At 44.1% G+C, this 23,415-nt stretch overlaps 1 protein-coding gene across 1 annotated transcript in view; it reads left to right on the top strand.

Moving 5' to 3' along the window:
* Window positions 1-23,415, top strand: part of LOC122564163 (protein spinster homolog 3-like) — a 120,439-nt gene that overhangs the window by 19,968 nt on the left and 77,056 nt on the right. The window contains exons 2-6 of the mRNA XM_043718810.1: window positions 4,853-4,918; window positions 8,080-8,216; window positions 14,605-14,756; window positions 19,038-19,104; window positions 21,497-21,639. Coding sequence (XP_043574745.1) covers window positions 4,853-4,918; window positions 8,080-8,216; window positions 14,605-14,756; window positions 19,038-19,104; window positions 21,497-21,639 — 565 coding nt within the window. The remainder of the gene's footprint in view (window positions 1-4,852; window positions 4,919-8,079; window positions 8,217-14,604; window positions 14,757-19,037; window positions 19,105-21,496; window positions 21,640-23,415) is intronic.

The following is a 23,415-nucleotide window of genomic DNA, read 5'->3' as shown; positions in this document are numbered from 1 at the left end:
GAGGCCTGAAAGGCCTGTCTTCTGAGGGGATCTCGAGCATTTAGCTCTACATTGTCTGGAGTTTAGAAGACTGCGAGGTGTTCTAGTTGAGCTATATAAAATACTAAAGGATATTGACAGAGTAGGAGTAGAGAGGATGTTCCCCTTTGTGGGGCAAGGGGAATGAAAAGTTCGAGTCTTAGGATAAAGGAGAGCATTTTTAAACCAGAGATGGGAAGAAATTTCTTCTCACAAAGGATTGTGAATCTGTGGATCTCTGTCCCAGAGTGTGGTGGATGCCGGGACTCAGTAAGTTTAAGGAGGAAATGGTCAGATTTTTAATGAGTAATGGGTTGAAGAGTTATGAAGAGTGGGTAGGGAAGTGGGGTTGAGGCCGAGTTGAGATCAGCCATGTTGAAGTTTAATGTCAGAGCTAGTTCGAGGGGCTGATTAGCCCTGCTCCTGCTCACTGTTCTTGTGTTCTTAGAGTCCAGATCATTTTTGAGGTTTTTGACAGAGTTTGACAATAACTGGTAATCTGTGAAAAAGCTGTGGTTTTCTGGATCCCTGAAACAAAGCCTGTCGTGAAATACTAGCATGACAAGAAAAAGATAGCCTTGCAAAAGTGATGTGAGGCTATCATGCGCCCGTTGCTTGAGCACTCTGTGTGCTGTGACCTGGCAGCCAGTGTTGGAGGGTGGTGGTGGATAGCAGCAATCTGTGCTTATGGTGATAGATCTGATCTCAAGTTAAAGCCTGTCGTCTTGCCGAAGTAACCTGAAACGAACCAAACACGTCCTTCTGGTTTCACAGGGAAACTACAGGAATGTGAGAAACATTCTGAGGGCAGCAGGAATGTTGCCATTTGCAAACAATTTTCTGAGGTTGCCTGCAGCAAATTGATTTCAGAAAAGTGAAACTTTGGGAAAAATTGCAGTTCCAGCGTCTGATATCATTGCCTTCACGCTATGAGTCACTAACAAAACATTTGCTCGTTGGTGTGCCATCTATTGCAATAACAGGGGGAAAGGTTTTCAACCAAGAACTTGCTCAGAGGCATTATAACGTACCTCTGGAGCAGATGAAACTGAAACCTCTTGGATCAGAGGTAGGGACATTATCACTGCACAACAAGAGCACAGACTGGGTGTGAAGAGGGGAATGTCATGGAGGTGATAGTGGTTGATGTTTGGATTATGAGGGTGTGGTGCAGTTCACTTAGGAACTTCCAGTCACATTTACATACATACCGTTCTCAGGAGCTGTGCATGGTGTTGTGTTACTTTCATGATAATTTCATGAGATAAGACCTTCTGATGTAAAGATACTGTTACGACAGTGGGTAAACCCCTCTGCCAATTTAAACCAGCAATACGGAAAGACTTCACCCCCTGCTGTAATCTGTTAAAATCCGAGAGGCAAAGAACTATCCCACAGGTGACTATTTAAAGTAAAAATTAACAACTTTATTCTTTAATCCAACAGAGAATATTAAAACCAACAACTGTTTACAACTCCTTTCTCTTAAACCTATCTTTTACCTCCCACTCTACAATATTAGTCCGATTTTAAAAATCCCAATTAAGACTTACAAATAAAATTCAACTTTCAAAACCAGTCAGCTGTTGAGTCTTCTCTTTGTATCTTCCTCTGCAGATTTTCCTCTGTTGTCTTTTCAGTGTTCTGGTACGCAAACTTCTTTTAGACAGGTACCTTTCAGAGAGCAGTTCTGCTGGCAGTCTGTACTTGTTGGTGGCTTGGCAGTTCTTTCCCTAACTGTTCAAAATGTCCGGTTTTATACCCCAAAACATCAGATTGTTTCATTGGTTTTAATATGATCAAAATACTAAATTCAAATTTGATTGCATTTTGGTATCTTGGGGCATAATTTAAACTGATTGGCTGAATTTGAATTTGGTTTTGTATCATGGCAACTCTCGCTGCTGCTAGCTGTTTCAACCAAGTGTTATATTGTTCCGGCCTTTTTCCTTTGTTCTTGCTAGCTTTTCAACTCTCTTAAAGGTACAGTACACCTTCATAACCATATTCACCTCAGCTACAGGAGCCACTATTATTACTGTAACATTATTGTTATGGCAGCAGCAATAATCAAAGTAACCGTCAGTAATCCCAGAAACCAGTTTATGTAAATCTGAGATCTCACAGTGTTGTTAATAAACTTTGAGTTAGCTGTCTCAACCAGAGACCAGTCTTTGTGGTTTAGGTTACAAGGGGCTAAGATATAGAAACACTCGGATCATGTTATACTGGCAGTGGTGTGTGAACCAAGAAACCATTTCAGGTGGCACCCTTGTGCTGGATAGGGAGTTTGCCAGGTTGGAAGCACAGGCATACCCTAGCTCCCAGGGATTCATTCAAAGGCTCTCAATGTCCTATTAAGTAACCCAGCATTGGGTCGTTGGGTGAGGTTGAGTTAAGACTGACAGCAGCCTGGTTGGATAAAGGGATGTGAGTGTGTTTGTTCAACTGGCCCCATGGCAGTGCATTGACTCAACAAAGGGAGGATTGCAGGTGAAACATTGAAATGTAGGAAATAGGAGCAGGAGTAGGCCATTCGGCCCTTTGGGCCTGCTTTGCCATTTAACATGACCATGGCTGATCATCCAACTCTGTACCCTGTTCCCACTTCCTTCCCATACCCTTTGATCCCTTTAGCCCTAAGAACTATATCTAACTTTATCTTGAAAATATTCTGTGTTTTGGCCTCAACCGCTTTCTACTGCAGAGAATTCCACAGACTCACCACTCTCTGGGTGAAGACATTTCTCCTTATCTCAATCCTAAATGGCCTACCCTGTACCTTTTAGACTGTGACCCCTGGTTTTGGACTCTTTGGTTATCAGAAGACACCTTTCCTGCATTTATTATGCCTCGTCCTATAGAAAAAGTTTAAGATTTCTATGAGATTCCCCTCCTCATTCTTCTAAACTCTTGTGAATGTAGTCGTAACCAATCCAGTTTCCCTTCATACGTCAGTCCTGCCATCCTAGGAATCTTCCCTAAATAGCAAGAACATCCTTCCTCAGATAAACAGATCAATACTACACATAGTATTCCAGTTATGGTCTCACCAAGCCTTTGTACAATTGCAGCAAGATATATGTTATGGACTAGGTCAGACCACTTAAAACATTCTTAAGCAGGCTGCCCAGACCATAACTTTGCAATTTGTTTCAGTAAGTGTACAGTGAAAATTACCCGGAGTAAGTTAGCTAGGTTAACTACCAGGTTTTAAAACAGATAAAAACTTATTCACAAAATTACACAATGAAACACAAAGAACAGAATAAGGAACCTCTACAGAACTCAGTCTATCCAAACTAGACTTAATTATGCTATTCTGAATACACACAACAATCCCAATAAGCAAACCCCCTTTAAAACCTAGTACAAAGGGAACAAATGATTACAGGTTGAAGTTAGAAAGGCAAAAGGAGAGAGAGAGAGAGGAAGCCTATTTCCACACAGCTTACTGTTGAACTCCCAGCTAGTTCTGGACTGAACTGCTCAGCTAGAGAGCTGACCACTCCCCTTTAATTATACAGGTCACTTCTAAAACATGACCACTTTGGCCTGAAGTCTCATTTGTTTACATATGAACAAAAGGCTTCTCAATACCCTTTAATCTCTGTGCTAAACTAGTCTAATCTGAGCCTGGCCCGTTTACCACCATTAAGAAAAAAATCAAGAACACAGTGTCCTGGAGAAAAGGAACAGCTTTTAGAAAGAAAGGACCAGCTTTGTGACACATCCCTGCTCCTGTACTCGAATCCTCTCGCTATAAAGGCCCTGGCGAAGTGAACTTGTGTGTGCTTGGTGACGATACTATGGTTTTAAGAGGCCCAGTTTGTCATTATTTTTAAAGAAAGGTTTTAAACAAAGAGGCACTGAACTGTCTGTTGAAAACTCATAAAAAGCTTGTGAGGCCTTGGGGTTTTAAAGAAAAGTTGAAAGAATAGGAACAGCCTTAATGGGTGTGGTCCGACAGCCACATGAGGAGGAGTTTTAGTTTCTTTGGCTTTCAGAAGCAGCGATTGTTGCTGGCATCTCAGCAGGGTTGGAAGCTCCAGTACATCTCTCCAGGCTGCTACACTCAGTCTCTGAGTTTTCTCTGGATGTTTTTCCTCCTGGGCTGCTGGATTTGCCTGTTTCCCTGAATTTGCCTTTAACCCAGGGTGTGTTTATGGCACGTGACTGTATTGGAACAGTTAACTGTGCGGTAGTTAACCAAATTGTTATTCTGTTAAGTTTTCCAATTCTTTTTGTTATTCTTCATTTTCTTGTATTTGAACTAGTATGTGTGTATAAAGTGTGTTTTGCTTCAAATCTGGTAGTTTGACCAATCATGTTGCATCTGGAATGCTGTACCTTACACTTGTAAAATAAGAAAAAGTTAGAGTCTAGACAACCATCTTAATATATTTTGAGAGGGTCAGGTCTGGTCCGGTCCATAACAGTGTGTATGGAGACAGTGCATATATGTAGATAGAGCTGGGTATATTCAGTGGGGGGATCTGTTAAGGTAACGGTGTGGGTGTGGCTGAGACTTGAACTAAACACAAGTCTCCATGACCTTGCTCCTGATCAGTAGTGTGGTTCTGTAGGATGTTATGATGTGGAGGTGCCAGTGTGGGACTGGGGTGGACACAGTTTAAAAATCACACAACGCCAGTTTATAGTTGAGTAGGTTTATTTGGAAGTACTAGCTTTCAGAGGGCTGCTCCTTCATCAGGTAGCTATGGAGCAGGACCATAAGACACAGAATTTATAACAAAAGATCTGTGTCATACAACTGAAACAATATATTGAACAAACCTAGATCACTTACTGAATTAGTGTTTGTCTCTCACAGGTATCTTGGATGGCATTCAGGACTACTTTAAAATAAGCGACTCCTCTGCTGGTCTATTACAGACAGGTAAGTGTGAGGAACACAATTTTCCAGTATTCCTTCTAAGCTGTACAGTTTCCCTTTCTCCTAGTCCCGTGTTTTATAACTATTTCTAGAACTTCCTGAGACCAATAAAACTGGAAGGTCAGAAATTCCACGACAATTACAGACAGTGTTGAGCTGTTCCCGACTAACCCTTGAAATGACAGGGCAATCTCATGGTAAAATAATTAAACAATGCCCTCTTCAGACTAGGAGGCTTGGGACCAAGTCATTTTTGGAATTTTGACATTTTCTGGATTTTACAATATCATTCAAATGCAAATGTATGCATCAAAAACTACTGTATATTCACCTAGGCTTAGGGCTCTTGTGAGCAGTGTTAGTGTCCCTATCTCTGCACCAAGAGGCCCAGGGTCAAGACCCTCTACTCCAGAGACATTTACTAAACATTTCTGAACTAGTTGATTAGAAAATATCTCAGATATTTACCTTGAATATAAAATATTCGTTCTTAGTCCTTGGCCCAGGTCCAAGAAAGAAACAGGTTTGGAATAACTGCAGTCAGAGCAGGGATCTTATCACCAACCATGCTAAACATCCGATCAGTCACACCCAAGGAGGTCTTTCCGTTGCTATGAAACACGTTTACACTCGAGTGAAGGATAGCAACAGGACAGGGCCCAATTTGCCATCACAAGACTGACCAGGAATCTCACCTACTGTGATGGCCTGCTGTTGGTGTGTGGGCAGGATTTACAGGTCAATACTGGACCTGTTTGGTCATGTGACAAACACCACTGTTTTGGCCCTCGAGTGGACTCAGACCCAGTGCACCGGCTTTAAGACGGACTCTTTGCCCCACAATAGGTTGATAAATAGAAGGGCTATGGAGATAGGGCTGGAGAATGGGTACCACCCTACCTCTTGCAAAAATGCCATCCCGTATTCCCAATTCCTCCGCCTCCGCCGTATCTGCTCCCAGGAGGAGCGGTTCCACCATAGAACACACCAGATGGCCTCCTTCTTTAGAGACCGCAATTTCCCTTCCCACGTGGTTAAAGATGCCCTCCAACGCATCTCATCCACATCCCGCACCTCCGCCCTCAGACCCAACCCCTCCAACCGCAACAAGGACAGAACGCCCCTGGTGCTCACCTTCCACCCTACCAACCTTCGCATAAACCAAATCATCCGCCACCTCCAAACAGACCCCACCACCAGGGATATATTTCCATCCCCACCCCTCTCCGCCTTCCGCAAAGACCGTTCCCTCCGTGACTACCTGGTCAGGTCCACGCCCCCCTACAACCCACCCTCCCATCCTGGCACTTTCCCCTGCCACCGCAGGAACTGTAAAACCTGTGCCCACACCTCCATCCAAGGCCCTAAAGGAGCCTTCCACATCCATCAAACTTTTACCTGCACATCCACTAATATCATCTATTGTATCCGTTGCTCCCGATGCGGACTCCACTACATTGGGGAGACTGGACACCTCCTAGCAGAGCGCTTTAGGGAACACCTCCGAGACACCCGCACCAATCAACCACATCGCCCAGTGGCTCAACATTTCAACTCCCCCTCCCACTCTGCCGAGGATATGGAGGTGCTGGGCCTCCTCCACCGCCGCTCCCTCACCACCAGACGCCTGGAGGAAGAACGCCTCATCTTCCGCCGCGGAACACTGCAACCCCAGGGCATCAATGTGGATTTCAACAGCTTCCTCATTTCCCCTTCCCCCACCTCATCCTAGCTTCGATCCCCTGACCTGTCCGGACTTGTCCAACCTGCCCAGCTCCTTTTCCACCTATCCACTCCACCCTCTCCTCCCTGACCTATCACCTTCATCTCCTTCCCCACTGACCTATTGTACTCTATGCCACTCTCTCCCCACCCCCACCCTCCTCTAGCTTATCTCTCCATGCTTCAGGCTCTCTGCCTTTATTCCTGATGAAGGGCTTTTGCCTGAAACGTCGATTTTGCCTGTCTTCGGATGCTGCCTGAATTGCTGTGCTCTTCCAGCACCACTGATCCAGAATGGGTAGCTCTATCAAGAGCCAGTACTGACACAACGGGTCAAATGGCCTCTTCTGTATTGTAAAATTCTATGATTCAGGACCTTTGTGTTTTCTAAGAAAAAGTTGGATAAGTGGAGGAAAATATACAGCTAAGGGAAGAATGTGGGACAATGATAAATGGGATTAGTTCTGAAATGGCCTCCTTCTATTGGTCAACTGTTATCTATTGAATGAAAGGAAACAAAACTTTCATTTATATAGCACCTGAGAGAGCCTCGGGTTGTTTCAAACTATTTTACAACTACTTGTATAGTCAGCTTTACAATGAAGGGAAGCATGGCAGTTAACTTCCATTCTGTAATCTCTCTCACAAACACACACACACACACCACACCACACACACACACACACACACACACACACACACACACATATACACACACATACATACACACACATACATACACACACATACACACACACACCAAACATCACTGCTTCACTCATGTTTGAGAGAGGACTCCCTGCTTTTCCCCAAAGTAGAGGCCAGGGAATGTTTTGATATCAGGCAGGACCTCAGTCCAATGTTTTAAAAAAAAAGCTGGAGAAACTCAGCAGGTCTGGTCATATCTGTGGCCAGGGAAACATCTCAATTTCTGTACAACTCTTCAGTGCTCGAGCACCCGCAGTATTCTGTCTCAATGAAGCACCGAGTCTGAAAGGTAGCATCTCCATCAATGCAGCACCCCCTCAGTTCTCCATCAATGCAGCACCCCCTCAGTTCTCCATCAATGCAGCACCCGTTCAGTTCTCCATCAATTCAGTACCCCCTCAGTTCTCCATCAATGCAGCACCCCCTCAGTTCTCCATCAATGCAGCACCCCCTCAGTTCTCCATCAATTCAGCACCCCCTCAGTTCTCCATCAATGCAGCACCTTCTCAGTTCTGCACAGCTTAGATAACATGCTCGACTCCCTCGAGTGGAAGTCGAACCCAGATCCTTTTTGTTCAGGGGTCAGAGTTCTATATCTGAGCCACAGCCTTATCCCTGAAGGTGGCAAGATATTTGGACATGTTGCGTACAGATGCTGTGCCGTCGCTGATCTGCAATTTGTTGGCCAGATGTTGAGATGACTGTTTTATCATTGACTTGCTTGTTATGTTCAGTCTTCATCTGCAGCTACATGATATTGGCTCCTTTGTTTGGTTACCTGGGTGATCGGTACAACAGGAAAGTCCTCATGTTCGTTGGAATACTCATTTGGTGCGCCGTGACACTGGCAGGATCCTTCGTCACTAAGTCTGTATGCCAACTTACTTTTATTTTAATGAATTACTCGTTAAGGTTTGAGACAGTGAATGAAATCCTTTGTATTAGCGTTTTCGATATTCCTATGTGCACTTGCCTACCATGACTGCCAACCAGTTTTTGCTTTAAAAACTGGCTGCTATAAATTTGATTTGCTTTATTATTGCCACATGTACCAAAATACAGTGAAAAATATTGTTTTGGGCCTGTTCAGGCAAATCATAAGTACATCAGGCTAACAGAACAGAATGCAGAATATACCGTTACAGCCAAAGAGAAGGTGCAGAGAACGATCAACTGTAACATATGAGAGGTCTGTTCACATGTCTGATAACTTACGGGGAAGAAGCTGTTCTTGAATCTGTTAGTACGTGTTTTCAAACTTTTGTATCTCCTGCCTGATGGAAGAGAATATAACCAGGGTGGGAGGGGTTTGATTATGTTGGTTGCTTTACCAAGGCAGTAGGAAGTATAAACTGAGTCAATGAAAGGACGGCTAGTTTGTATGATGGACTGGACTGCGTTCACTACTCTGTAATTTCTTCTGGTCTTGGGCAGAGTAGTTGGCATACCAAGCTGTCATGCTTGGAAATAAAAAAAATGTATAGACTGATAAAGAGTGACCAAGAGTTGATAAAAAGGGAAATTGTAGAATAGGAGGGTATAATCTGGCCAGACAAATCACAAATGATAGGAAGAATTTGAATTGGTAAATAAGAAGGAGGAGAGTAGCTAAAGTAAATATTGGACCATTGGAAGTGAAAACAGGAAAAAGTATCCTGGCGAAGGAGGAAATGATAGAGATGGCGGACAAATATTTTGTCTGTCTTCATAATGGAAGAGATAAATTACACACCTGAAATCAAGGTGAATCAATGGGATGTTTATAGCTAGGGACTTAATTAATATCTAAAATAATTAATATCAGCAAATAATCAGGAAATCTAAGAGACCGAAACCGTTCCAAAACCTCAGGATCTGATAAATTCCCTAAATGATGGATGTTTAACCTTTCTGGGGAACACAAGAAATATGGGAATGGGAGAGAAAGATGGAACTAAGGTCAATAATCAGATTGGCACAGGAGATCAGCGGGTCCACACAGCTTACTACGATTCCTGTGCCATAGAACATAGAACAGTACAGCACAGTACAGGCCCTTTGGCCCATGATGCAGTGCCGAGCATTTATCTTACTCTAAGATCAACCTAGCCTACACACCCCTCAATTTACTGCCATCCATGTGGTTGTCCAGCAGTCACTTAACTGTTCCTAATGCCTCTGACTCTACTACCACCACTGGCAGTGCATTCCACGCACCCACTCTTTGCTTTAGGTCCTTAAGCGAGATTTTTAAAAAACTGTCTCCGATTTAAATATGTTCACTAATGGAGCATCCACAACACTCTAGGGTAAAGACTTGTAAAGAATCACAACTTAAGAAATTTCTCTCCATCTCAGTCCTATATGATCTCCTCCTTAGCTGTGCCTTGTGTTCAAGATTCCCCTGCAGAGAAGATTGTGTCTCAGGATATACCTTGTCAGCCTCACCAGAATCTTACATGATACCACCCTTCCTTGTCTGAACTGCAGAAATTGTTGGCCCAACTTACTCAGCCTCCATCATAGGAACAACCAGGATAAACCCTGGTAAACCTAGTTCTACCACCTCTAAACGAAGTATATTGCTTTGAAATGTTGCTGGGAATGGAGAGTTTGAGATATAAAAATAGACTGGAAAGGCTAGGACTTCTTTCACTAGAGCATAGAATGTTGAGGGGTGATCTTATTGAGGTTTATAAAATCATGAGAGGCATTAATAAAGTTGAATGACATGGGTCTTCTCCCTAGGGTGAGGGAGTTCAGAACTAGGGCACATACTTTTAAGGCGAGAGGAGAAAGATTTAAAAAGAACATGCGGGGCAACTTTTTTTTAAAACAGGGTGGTTCGTGTGTGGAATGAACTGCCAGAGAAACTGGTATATATAGGTACAGTTACAACATTTAAAAGACATTTGGATTAATATATGAATAGGAAAGGTTTGGAGCGATATGGGCCAGGGCAGGCAGGTGGGACTAGTTTAGTTTGGGAACATGGTCGCCATGGACTGGTTGCACCGGAGGTTTAGTTTCCATGCTGTATGACTTTTATGACGAGCAAAACTATGCAATGTACTCCGGCTGTGGTCTCACTGAAGTCCTGCACAACTTTAGCAGGACTTCCTTCCTTTTGTACTGTACATCCTTGATATGAAACACAACTTGCCATTTGACTTCCTAATTCCTTGCGCTGTGTGCTGATTTTCTGTTACCGGCACAGAAGAATTGCTTTGGTTCCCAGTGTTGAAAAAGTTTCCACTGTTTAAAAATGTTAGGTTTACTGTACTTCAAAGTGATTAAGCTCACCTTCCCTACATATTATATTCCATCTCATACCATTTTGCCCACTTCCTTAACCCACCTTTGTGGACTGTTATGTACTCTTCACTGTTCACTATCCTATCTAACTTTTTATCATTGGCAAATGTGGATACATTACTCTCTAAGTCATTAATGCAGATTGGAAGTAGCTGATGCTCAGCATTTGCTAATCGGCAACCATCTGTTAACTATTTCTTGGTTGTGACTCGTAAGAACATAAGAATTAAAGCAATAGTAGACCATTCAGCCCCTCAAGCCTTACCTGCTACTTAGCAAATTCCTGGCTGATCTATCCCAGTCCTCAACTCCTCTTGTGTATCAGCTCACCATTGCCCTCAACGGCCCAAGTTTTCAAAAATACATCTAGCTCCTCTTTCAACACTTTCAGTGATTTAGACTTTCACAACTCTCTGGGGTAGAGAATTCCAGAAAATAACTTCCTTTGCAACTCAATTTTGAGTGTTCTCTTATTCTGTAATTATGTTGGTAGTTCGAAATTCCCTCACTAGTGGAAACATCTTCTCGCCATCTAACTTGTCAAACCACTCAGAATCTTGTTTGTTACAATAAGATTAACCCTTATTCTTCTAAGTTCTAACGAATAAAAGCCTAACCTGTTGAGCCATTCTTGACAAGTCAGTTGCTTCATCCCAGGAATTATTATATTGAATCACTTTGGAACAGCCTCCAGTACGAACTTCTTAAACATGGGACCAAAACCGTGCACAGTATATCAGGTGTGACCTCACCAACCTCATCCTGTCTGGAACAAGACTTCCCTAGTTTTAAACTCCAAGCTCCTTGCAATACAGGCTGGAACTCCATTTGATTTCTCAATTATTTGCTGCACCTGCATGCTAACTGTTGGTATTTGATGGACAAGAACACTCAGGTCCCACTGCACTGCACTTTTTTGGTGTCTCACTCCATTTTTGTAAGAGTCTGCATTTTGATTCTTCCTGAAGAAACTCACACTTTCCAACACTAAACTCCATCAGCACTGTTTTTGCCCAATCTATCTATATCCCCTTGTGGATTCCTGATGCTGTCACAACATCTGTTCCTGCCTGTATTTATATCAGCAGCAAATTTGGATACACTACATTCTGTTCCCTCCTCCAAGTCATTCATGTAAACAGTAAATAATTGAGTCAAGATTAGAGTGGTGCTGGAAAAGCACAGCAGGTCAGGCAGCATCCGAGGAGCAGGAAAATTGATGTTTCGGGCAAAAGCCCTTCATCAGGAATGGGGCTGGCAACCTCAGGGGTGGAGAGATAAATGGGGGGAAGGAGTGGGGCTGGGGAGGAAGGTAGCTGAGAGTACAATAAGTGGATGGAGGTGGGGGTAAAGGTGATAGGTCAGAGAGGAGGGTGGAGCGGATAGGTGGGAAGGAAGATAGACAGATGAGGCAGGTCATGAGGACGGTGCTGAGCTGGAAGGTTGGAACTGGTGTAAGATGGGGGGAGGGGAAATGAGGAAACTGATGAAGTCCACATTGATGCCCTGGGGTTGAAGGGTTCTGAGGCTTCTTCCAGGTGTCGGTGGTGAAGGAGTGGTGGTAGAGGAGATGCATGACCTGCATATCCTCGGCAGAGTGGGAGGAGGAATTGATATGTTCGGCCACGGGGCAGTGGGGTTGATTGGTGCGGGTGTCCCGGAGATATTCTCTGAAGCGCTCTGCGAGTAGGCGGCCGGTCTCCCCAATAATTGAGGCCTTAGGACTGATCCTTGTGCCAGTCCACTAGTTAAGTCTCTCAAACCTGAAAAAGACATATTAATCTCAACTCTCTTCCTTCCATGTGTGAACTAATCCTCAATCGGTGCTGATACGTTACCCTCAATACTACGAGCTCCCATCTTGTGCAACAAAGATTTACCAAAAGATCAAAATGACCTTTTGTTTGGCACCTTATTGAATGTCTTTTGAAAATCCAAATAAACTACATCTATTGATTCCCCCTGAATAACTCTTGCTTCTTAAAACCTCAAAGATCTCTTAGCAAATTTCCATCTCACAAAATCTTGATGCTGTTTGATTGTGTTAAGCTTTTTGAAATGTCCTGCTATTTCTTTCGTATTAATGGGCCCAGTGTTTTCCCCAATGATCATACAGTGTGGAAGCAGGCCATTCAGCCCGTTGAGTCCACACCGATCCTCCAAAGAGCATCCCTAATAACGTTGCATTTCCCATGGCTAGTCCACCTAGCCTGCACATCCCTGGACACGATGGGGCAATGTAGCATGACCAATTCACCTAACCTGCACATCTTTGGACTGTGGGAGGAAGGTGGTGCACCCAGAGGGAACCCACACAGACACGAGGAGAATGTGTAAACTTCACACAGACCTGGGTCCCTGACGCCGTGAGGCAGCAGTGTTAACCACTGAGCTGCATCATAGATGTTAGGCACAGAGGCTGATAGTTTGCTACTTTCTACCTCCATCCTGCTGTAAACAGGGCTGTCACATTGGTAGTTTGCCAATCAGTTGGAACATACCCAGAATGCAGTGAGTTCTGGAACATTTTCCCCAATCTCTGCAGCCATTTCCTTTAAAACACTTGGATACAGGGCATCAGGTCCGAGAGACTTTTTTGTCCGATTAGTTTATCAAATACTTTGTCTCTCATAGCAGAAACTATTAAAAGATCTTTTCTCCCATTTACATGTTACTTATCTCTTATCTTTGAGATAGAGTGAGATATATATTTATAGTGTTGCTAGATCAAAAATAATCCATGCAGGTTTTGCAATGTACAGTTTTGAGAAACCCGTTTCTGACGCACCCTACAAATTTGTCTTCCATGTCACCCTCGTCCATCTGATTTGTCCAGACAATATTTGCATTATTATCACCCACAACAATTGTAATGCCCTTTGGTCACCCCTCCATTAATTCGTAATTAATTCTCTTTCTTACAGCAAGATATCTATTTGGGGTCTATAGAATAACTTCTTTCCCTTGCTATTCCTTACTTCACCCAAATTGATTCCACATCAAGCTCTATTGCATCTACATCACTATTCACACTCTCTAATTAAAAAGCTACTTCACCTTCTTTACTTACTCTTTTTTGCCTACCCTTCTGTTGAATACTGAGTTCCCAGTCTCCGACACCTTGCTCCAATGTCTTTGCAATAGCTATCAAGTTGTATTCATTTATTTCTATTTGTGCCTTTAATTGGTTTGTCTTGTAACAAATGGTGAGGTCATTGCAGGAGAGAGAGAGAGAGAGCACCTGCACAGTTATGGGTATATGAATAGGAAGGGTTTGGATGGATATGGGCCGGGTGCTGGCAGGTGGGTCTAGATTGCGTTGGGATATCTGGTCGGCATGGACAGGTTGGACCGAAGGGTCTGTTTCCATGCTGTACATCTCTGTGACTCTGTGACTCTAAGTGTTGTATGCTTTCAGATAAAAAGCCTTAAGCTTTGACTTCTTAAACCACTTATTACTTACTTGGGGTCAGTTCACTCTTTTCCGATGCCAACAGTTTTGTTTCAATCCCCACACCAACTGAGGTTACTGTGAAGGACTCTCCTTCTCAACCTCGCCCTTTGCCTGAGGTGTAGTGACCCTCAGGTTAAACCACCACCAGTCGTCTCTCTCTCTCTCCAACAAGAGAGCAGTCCTATGGTCTGGTAAGACTATAGTGACTTTATTACTTCTAGTTTCAGCTGCACTATTCTTCCTCCATTCTCTGCCACATCCTGTCACACATTTTGGCCACCTGCTTTCATTCCCAGATTAATATCAGTTTGCATGTAGTTTGATTGTGCGTTGCTGCCTGTTGGAACTGCTGGATTCATTTCACGTCAGTGTGTGGATTGAGCTGTGGGAGTTCAGAGGAGGAAGCGGCAGTTCGTTCACTCACCACAACTGGCCATGCCGAGCAAAGTCTGCGACTATGTCTTTATCTTCCACCTACCCACCATCACATCTCAATGATTTTTCTCTTTAGTATTTCTGGGTGCTGATCTTGTGCCGAGCGTTGGTTGGTGTTGGAGAAGCCAGTTACTCCACCATTGCCCCCACTATCATTGCTGACCTCTTTGTGGATGATGCAAGGACCTTGATGATCTCCATCTTCTACATTGCCATCCCAGTGGGAAGGTATGTGTGTTCATGATGCATTTTCCCGTCTCTCTAATACTGAGTGTATGATAACAATCATTTTAATGATTTCAAGGTGTGTCGGTCAACACCTATAAAACTCTTAACAGGACGAGGTAGAAGGATGTTCCCAGGAATCCAGAACCAGGGATCACCAGACCTCAGTTTTCACTCTGAGGATGGTGAGCCTGTGGAATTCACTTCTACAGAAAACAGTTCAGGCTAAAACATTGAATACTCTTAAGAAGGAGTTAGATATAGATCATAGGGCTAGTAGGTATGGGGGAGAAAGCAGTGACAGGGTACTGAGATGGCTGATCGGCCAGAATTTTAATGGAGCAGGCCAGAGGGGCTGAATGGCCTACTCTTATTTTCTGTGTTTCTAACATCTCTTTGGGATTAAAAATGACAAATTGGCTTGGACTCCAACAGCTGGAGCCACCGAACCTTCCAGAAGATTCTCACAGCATAGCTGCATTCCTCAATTCGGCAGAATAACCAGAGGTGGTGGGGAATTGTTTTAACCAATGTGACTTTTGCTGATGGGTGCCCACCAGGACAGATGGGAAAGGGTAACATGGCACCAGTCTGGCTCACCATTCAAACACTTGGAGGCAACCACCCACCTCTTCACAGGACAATGGTAACACCATGATTTTAAATGGGAGTTGTGTCTAGACCTGCACCCAGACTGAGCTCGCCCCCTTCCCACAGGCTCACTCATACTCCACTACAGATCTACAAATTCAAAATGATCGACGATTGCTGGCTGCTTCTGATACACCCTCTAAAGTGACGAGAGAAAGCATCAGAAGGGTGGCACACTGGCTCAGTGATTAATGCTGCTGCCTCACAGTACCAGGCCCTGGCTTTGATTCCACCCTCAGGTGACTGTCTGTGTGCAGTTTGCACATTCTCTGCATGAGTTTCCTCCGGGTGCTCCGGTTTCCTCCCACAGTCCAAAGCTGTGCAGGTTAGGCGTATTGGCCATGTCAAATTGCCCATAATGTCCAGGAATGTGCAGGTTAGGTGGACTGGCCATGAGGAATGCAGGGTTACACAAATTGGGTAGGGGAGTGGTTCTAGGTGGGTTGCTCCTTGGAAAGTCGGTGTGGACTCGATGGGCTGAATGGCCTGCTTCCACACTGTAGGGATTCGCCATTTGTAAGATTATTACCAAGGAGGGCCAAAAATTGGTCAGAACGTTGAACTCTCTACCACAGTGAGTGGTTGAAATTAACAGCACAGATCTAATTAAGACTAAAGTAGAGCAGCACATGAGGGAGAAAAGAGTCATAATGGCAAACTTAAAAGATGGAATGAGACTTGATTGGAGCATTCAGTATGAGCTAGTGGGCTGAATGGCCTGTTTTTGTGCTGCCTGTCCGATGTAATCACCTTCATTACTTCAAAGTTCCATGATCAAATGAGAATGTATTTTGATGGGACGCAACCTGTATTTACTTTGTAATGCCTCTCCATGTTCTTAGAGAGGTCAATAACGTATTGTGTTTTCTATGGTATAACACTCAACTCCTTAGAAAAACAATTTATGATCAACAACAACATGGAAATGTACTGCTCTGTCAGTCAGTGCTGACTGCGTCCTGTGCTCTGTGTCCTGCTTGAGGGCAGGTCCTAACTCAAATCCCAAGTCAATGGGCAAGAGAGCTGAGTTAGTTTCTTGTTATATTCTTCACAGTTTTTAATCTTTTGGTGAATAGTTTCTCATGGAGCTGTCTCCAAGGTGTCTCCATCTCTTTGACAATGGGGACATTCCCAACCAGTGAGTATCCCCGATGGATGTCAGCTCAGTATTGAGACACAGCCAAATAGAAAATCTCCTCGTAGTTCAAGCACTTTTCTTCATCTCAAACGTTTTAAAGATTTAAACAAAATAAGCAGATAGAAGGATTTACATACAAATGTAAAATAAAGAACTGCAGACTCTGGAGATCTGAAACAATTTCTGGTTTATCATAGTTTTCGTAGAGGTTAATTTTCAACAAAACATGTGGCTATGATTCATTCCGTAAAATGGTGTCAACCAAAAATAGTCATACAGGATAGAACCAGGTCCTTCAGCCCAACCCGTCCATGCTGCCTGCGTTTCTTGAACTGAATTAGTCCCACTCACCTGCGTTTGGACCATATGCCTATAAAGAGAGAGTGAGGACTGCAGATGCAGTCCTGGAAAAGCACAGCAAGTCAGGCAGCATCCGAGGAGCAGGAGAATTGATGTTTCGGACAAGAGCCCTTTAGGAATGCTTTGGGGGTAGGGGGATGAGAGATAAATTGGAGGGTGGGGCTAATGGTAGCTGGGAAGGCAATAAGTAGATGCAGGTGGGGGGATGATAGTGATAGGTTGGAAGGGAGGGCAGAGTGGGTAGGTGCGAAGGAAAATGGACAGGTAAGACAGGTCAGGAGGGCAGTGCTAAGTTGGAGGGTTGGATCTGGGATAAGATGGGGGGGAGGGAAGATTTGGAAATTAGTGAAGTCAATGTTGATGCTGTATGGTTGAAGGGTCCCAATGCGGGAGCTGAGGCATTCTTCCTCTAGTTGCCTTCCACTCCGCCAAGAACTTTCAAGTCCTGGGATTCCTCCACTGCCAAATCCAAGCCACCCAACTACTGGAGGAAGAACCCCACATTCCTGACGGAGGGCTTATGCCCGATACGTTGACTCTCCTACTCCTTGGATGCTGCCTGACCTGCTGTGCTTTTCCAGACCCCCACGTTTTGACTCATATCCCTCTTAACCTTGCCTATGCATGCACCTGTCCAAACGTCTTTTAAATGTTGCCATTGTACTCATCTCTATTACTTCCTCAGGCAACTCGTTCCTTATACGCACCACCCTGTGTGAAAAGGTTGCCCCTGGCGCTCCTATTAAATTTTTCCCCTTTGACCTTAAACCTATACTCTCTCGTTTTGGACTCCCCAATCCTGGGGAAAAGACCTTGGCTATTCACCTTATCTTTGCCCCTTATGATTTTATAAACCTCTGTAAGATCACTCCATAGATAAAATATAGGCATCACTGGTCTACCGTTGAAGTCCTGGGATCTTGGTGGATATATAGGACAGTGAATCTATTTCCAACAAGCAGTGAGATATGTTTAAGTCCTTTAATTAGAATTAGCTGCATTGGTTGATGAAGTTTTCATAGAATCCCTACAGTCAGGAAACAGGCCCAACAAGTCCACACCGACCCTCCGAAGAGTAACCCACCCAGACCCATTCCCCCTGACTAATGCACCTAACCTACACATCCATGAGCCCTATGCGTGACCAATTCCCCTAACCTGCACATTTTTTGGACTGTGGGAGGAAACCGGAGCAAACCCACACAGACACAGGGAGAATGTGCAAACTCCACACAGACATTCACCCATGGCTGGAATCGAACCTGGGACCCTGATGCTGTGAGGCAGCAGTGATAACCACTGAGCCACTATGCCACCCTAATCAATGCTGTCCCCAGTCAGTGACTTTAAGAGACTGAGGGTAACGGTGATGGTTATCATGACTGGCATCATTGACCAAGAGGCTATATTTGTGAGCGTTGTAAACATTCAAAGAAAAAAAAACATATTTGTTAATGAGCTCAGATTCAGGTGGAGTCCAGCGCTTTGCCATTGAAACAACTGATGTAAGCTGGGAGGAGTCATGTGGCAGAATTGGGTCAGACAAAGGTCTGAAATCACTTTACGAAGTCCTGTCACCAAGACACCCTTTACCTACATGTGCAAAATACATGCCGCTGACCCCGCCCGCTCGGAGAGAGAACAGAACCCCCGACACACCATTTGGTTTCTCCTTTTCTTTTTTCTTGGAGCCAGCCCTGAGAGTGAGGACCCTCTCTGACACTCCTGTTTGTTTTTTAAAAATATTTTCCCCAAATCACCAGTGGCTGTGCGTGTATGTGTAGTCACACAGTAAAAAGAGCCACCGTTGTGCGAATACTTTATTCTATATTCTCTGCAACCAGGAAACCACCCATGTGGCGAGCGAAACATTAACAAACAAAGCCTCAAAGGCAATGCTTATGTGAAAAAGTGAAGGTGGGCTGGTGGGAGGGGAGAGTGGGTGTTGGGTGGGGAATACTCCTGTTTCTCTCTGTCAGCCAGGGCTCCCTGATTGGACCAAGGAACTCATTCAAGAAACTGACCTAGCTGACCTTGTTACAATCACTACAGGTCAGTAGTACTGAATGAACTTTGTTGAGTTGAAATATTGAGATAATACAGAGTGAAACTGTGTTTTATTTGTTCTGTTGCAGTGGTCTGGGGTATATACTTGGATCCGGTGTAATGAAACTATCCGGGGACTGGCACTGGTCAATGAGGGTAAGACCAAATTTGTAATCAGTGGTTACTGACATGGTATAATCCTTACAGGACTTCGGCCTTTACTCAGTAAAATTAACAAATTGCCTCCAAGAGAGGGGAATCCTGAATCCGATCCATCACCCAGGTGCAGAGACCCTTCAGGGAGCACAGGAATATTTAAGTGGAAACTCAATGGATTAAAGTTGATTTTGTCCATAGGGCTAAAATGGGAATGTAGGAGCAGGAGGAGACCATTCAGCCCATCGGGCCTGCTCCACCATTCTCGCTATCCAGGGCCTTGGTGGGACCACATCTGGAGTATTGTGGTCTCCATATCCAAAGAAGAATATACTGGCCGTAGAGAGAGTGCAATGGAGATTCACTAGGTTGATACCGGGGATGGCAGGACTGGCAGGAGAGATTGGTTGGACTAAGCCTGCATTCATTAGAGTTTAGGAGGAGGAGAGAGAGTCTGATTGAAACATGTAAAATTCTAACAGGGCTAGGCCGACTAAATGCAGGGAGGGTATTTTCCCTGGTTGGGGTGTCGAGAACCAGGGGTCACAGTCTCAGGTTATGGGGTAGACCATGGATGGCACGGTGGCTCAGTTGCCAGCACTGTTGCCTTGTAGCGCCAGGAACCTGGGTTTGATTCCAGTCTCGGGTGAATGTTTGTGTGGAGTTTGTACATTCTCCCTAGGTCTGTATGGGTTTCCTCCCACAGTTCAAAGATGTGTAGGTTAGGTGGATTAGTCATGATAAATCGCTCATAGTGCCTAGAGATAAGCAGGCTATGGGATTGGCCATGGGAAATGCAGGGAATAGGATGGGGAGGTGGGTCTGGGTGGGATGCTCTTCACAGCATCAGTGTGGAATCGATGGGCCAAATGGCCAATGCTCCCACATTGAAGGGATTCTATGATTTGGGGCTGAGATGAGAAAACATTTCTTCGCTGAGAGGATAGTGGAGGCCAAGCCACTGAGTATATTCAAAAAAGAGATTAACTTTTAGATTTTAAAAGGCATCAAGGACTGAGGGGAGGAAGCTGGAATATGGCATTGCAGCAGGTGATTGTCCATGATAGTATGGAATGGCAGAGCAGGCTTGAAGGGCTGAATGGTCTGTTCCCAGTTTCTGTTTCTATCAGCTACCTCAATGTTTCCCCCTTACCTTAAACCTATGCTCTCTCGTTTTGGACTTCTCTGCCCTGGGGAAAATACTTTGTCTATTCACCCTATTCATACCCCTCATGATTTTATAAACCTCTATAATGCCACCTCTCAGCCTATTCAGCCTCTCCTCATAACTCAAACCTTCCAGTCTCAGTGACATCCTTGTAAACCTTTTTGCTCCCTTTTCAGTTTAATAACACTGTACAGCAGGAGGACCAGAATTGTACGCAGTATTCCAAACGTGGCCTTACCTTGTTCAGCTGTAACATGGCATCCCCAATCCCTGTACTTGCCGATGTGAATTGGCAGGCTTTATCCTATCTCCCTCAATTGTCAACTCCACTAATATCAAATGTAGAAATTGAGAGAGATATAACATCTTGTATAAAGTTATAATTCAGGCTGTGATATGCTAATAAAGTCATGTACAGGAAATGATGCAATGTCACATGATCTTGCCCTCTCTCTCCCAGAGTCTGGTGTAAGATTAAGCTACAATGAATAGTTTCACAGATAACATTAGTGCTTCCCTTCTCTCTGTAAGTATTCTCTGCAGCAGAATTAGACCAAGAATATAAGCTGTTGATTTGCTGTCGGCCATTTTGCTTTATTGTCAGCACAATCTTGAGGAAGTGGTTCCTTTATTCCCTCTAATTGGGAGTGCCCAATGTGTGATGTAGGTTATACTAAATAACAAAACCACTCCTTATGTGAACTATTGGCTGCAAGGACACCCCAACATTGAGGGAGAGGGTAGACATTGTGTCAGACTTCGACAAGTCTCACAACAAGCTGGTTAACACTGAGCTGGGGCCTGACTTGGTGCAGGCACAGTCGGTATATGTCAAAGGGAACAGGTACCTGTGAATATGTTCACGTGAAAGCATTCTATATGTTGTCTGAATGCAGCCTCGTACACTGTCTTCTCCTCAGTGACACTAGCAAAACAGGAATGAGGAACACCGAGTGAATCAGGTGATCGTTACCCAAACAACAATGCTGATCCTGCTCCATCTCTAGTCTGGGGCGAGCTGAGCCAGAAACATGTGAGAAAATTCTTGGGCATACATTCTGGGATAGTTGTCCACTAGGCATCACTCTAGGTTTAAATCATCCTCACGGAAATATCCTGCTGTATCTGTAATTGTAGATTTGAAAAAACAACCATTGACACTGATATCCGAATTGGTTTGAAATATTTAAGTGGGCAGTACATTCAATTTGCTCCCTTCCCCAGGTGACCCCGTGTGTAGGACTGGTGGTTCTCATCTTGCTCATTCTCTTCGTTCCGAACCCTCCACGGGGAGCTTCCGAACAGCGCACAGACTCGGCCGAATCCAGGACCTCCTGGCTGCAAGATGTCAAATATCTGTTCACCAAGTAGGTTCTTCGTGTATTCTATGAAACAGTGGGGGTGCAGCATTTTATTTTTAAACATTGCAAGAAGCAATGCAGGTTGCTGGTGTGGCTGGGAATCTGCCTGTGCCAAGCATGAAATCATAGAATGTTCCAGCACATTGTGGCCATTCCACCCCTTCCAGGTTTAGCTTGTATTTCTCTCCACATCAATCACTTAATCCGATGCCCAGTCCTGCTCACCACTATCTTCTTAAAGCTCCTCTACTTTTAACCTCCTCTCCTTTAATGTTATTTTGAATCCCACTCACCATCTCTCCCCCAGACCCTTACATTCTTAAGCATCCAATATTCTTTGAACAAGTGCACATTCACTCTGTCATCAGCTTCCAGCAGAGAATTCAACAGTTTGGCACCTTTCTGCGGAAAAAAAAAACCTTTGTAGCCAGCGAGGTGTTGGGAGAATCGGTGCTGGGTCCACTGCTTTTTCTCATTTATAGAAATGATTTGGATGTGAACATACGAGGAATGGTTGGTAAGTTTGCAGATGACATCAGATGGAGTTTCAGTGGACGGTGAAGAGTACAACTGAACTTTGATCAGACAGGCCGCTGGGCTGAGGAATGGCAGATGAATTTAGATAAATGTGAGGTGCTGCATTTTGGAAAGGCAAATCAGGGCAGGACTAATACACTTAACAGTAAAGTCCTGGGGAGTGTTGCTGAACAAAGAGACCTTGGAGCGCAGGTTCATAGTTCCTTGAAAGTAGAGGTGCAGGTAGATAAGATAGTGAAGAAGGCGTTTGGTATGCTTTCCTTTCTTGGTCAGAGTATTGAGTACAGGAGTTGGGAGGTCATGTTGCAGCTGTACAGGACATTGGTTAGGCCACTTTTGGAATACTGCATTCAATTCTGGTCTCCCCCTTCTATAGGAAAGATGTTGTGAAACTTGAAAGGGTTCAGAAAAGATTTACAAAGATGTTGCCAGGATTAGAGGGTTTGAGCTATAGGGAGAGGCTGAATAGGCTAGGGTTGTTTTCCCTGGAGCGTCGGAGGCTGAGGGGTGACCTTATAGAGGTTTATAAAATCATGAATGGCATGGACAGGGTGAATAGACAATGTCTTTACCCCTAGAGTGGTGGAAGTTCAAAACTTAAAAGGCATAGGTTTAAGGTGAGGGGGAAAAGATTTAAAAGGTATGTGTGGGGCAGCGTTTTCGTGCAGAGGATGGTCCATGTATGGAATGAATTGGCAGAGGAAGTGGTGGAGGCTGGTACAATAACAACATTTAAAAGGCATCTCGATGGGTATGTGAATAGGAAGGATTTAGAGTAATATAGGTCAATTGCTGGCAATGGGACAAAATTAATTTAGGATATCTGTCTGGCATGGACAAATTGGGCTGAAGGGTTTGTTTCTGTGCTGTATGACACTATTCTACAGTCTAGTTTTTACGATTGTCTGAAATCTGAGCACGTACAATATTGGCTTAGCGGAAACAACCTTGCACAATTCACTTTGTTAGAAAGCTCCATAATCCTGATCATCTCTATCAGGTCACCCTGAATCCTGTCTCGGCAAAAGCTGTAATTATTAATAAAGGGTTTATTAATAAAAGCTGAGCAGCAGATGAGCTGAGGCAGCGGGAAGCTGACCCACTGATACAGACAGGAAATTAAATACTCTTGCTGTTGGAGAATTGGCCAATTACAAATAAAGGCCACACACTGATCTTGTGAAATTGACGAACACTGGTTTATTTCTCACTATATTGTGGGGTTGGAGAAATTGACTGGGCTGA

The sequence above is a fragment of the Chiloscyllium plagiosum genome, chromosome 28, assembly GCF_004010195.1.
Source record: "Chiloscyllium plagiosum isolate BGI_BamShark_2017 chromosome 28, ASM401019v2, whole genome shotgun sequence".
In the NCBI taxonomy this organism is placed as follows: domain Eukaryota; kingdom Metazoa; phylum Chordata; class Chondrichthyes; order Orectolobiformes; family Hemiscylliidae; genus Chiloscyllium; species Chiloscyllium plagiosum.
Note: the sequence above shows the minus strand (reverse complement) of the source record. Positions and strands in the feature narration are given on the sequence as shown.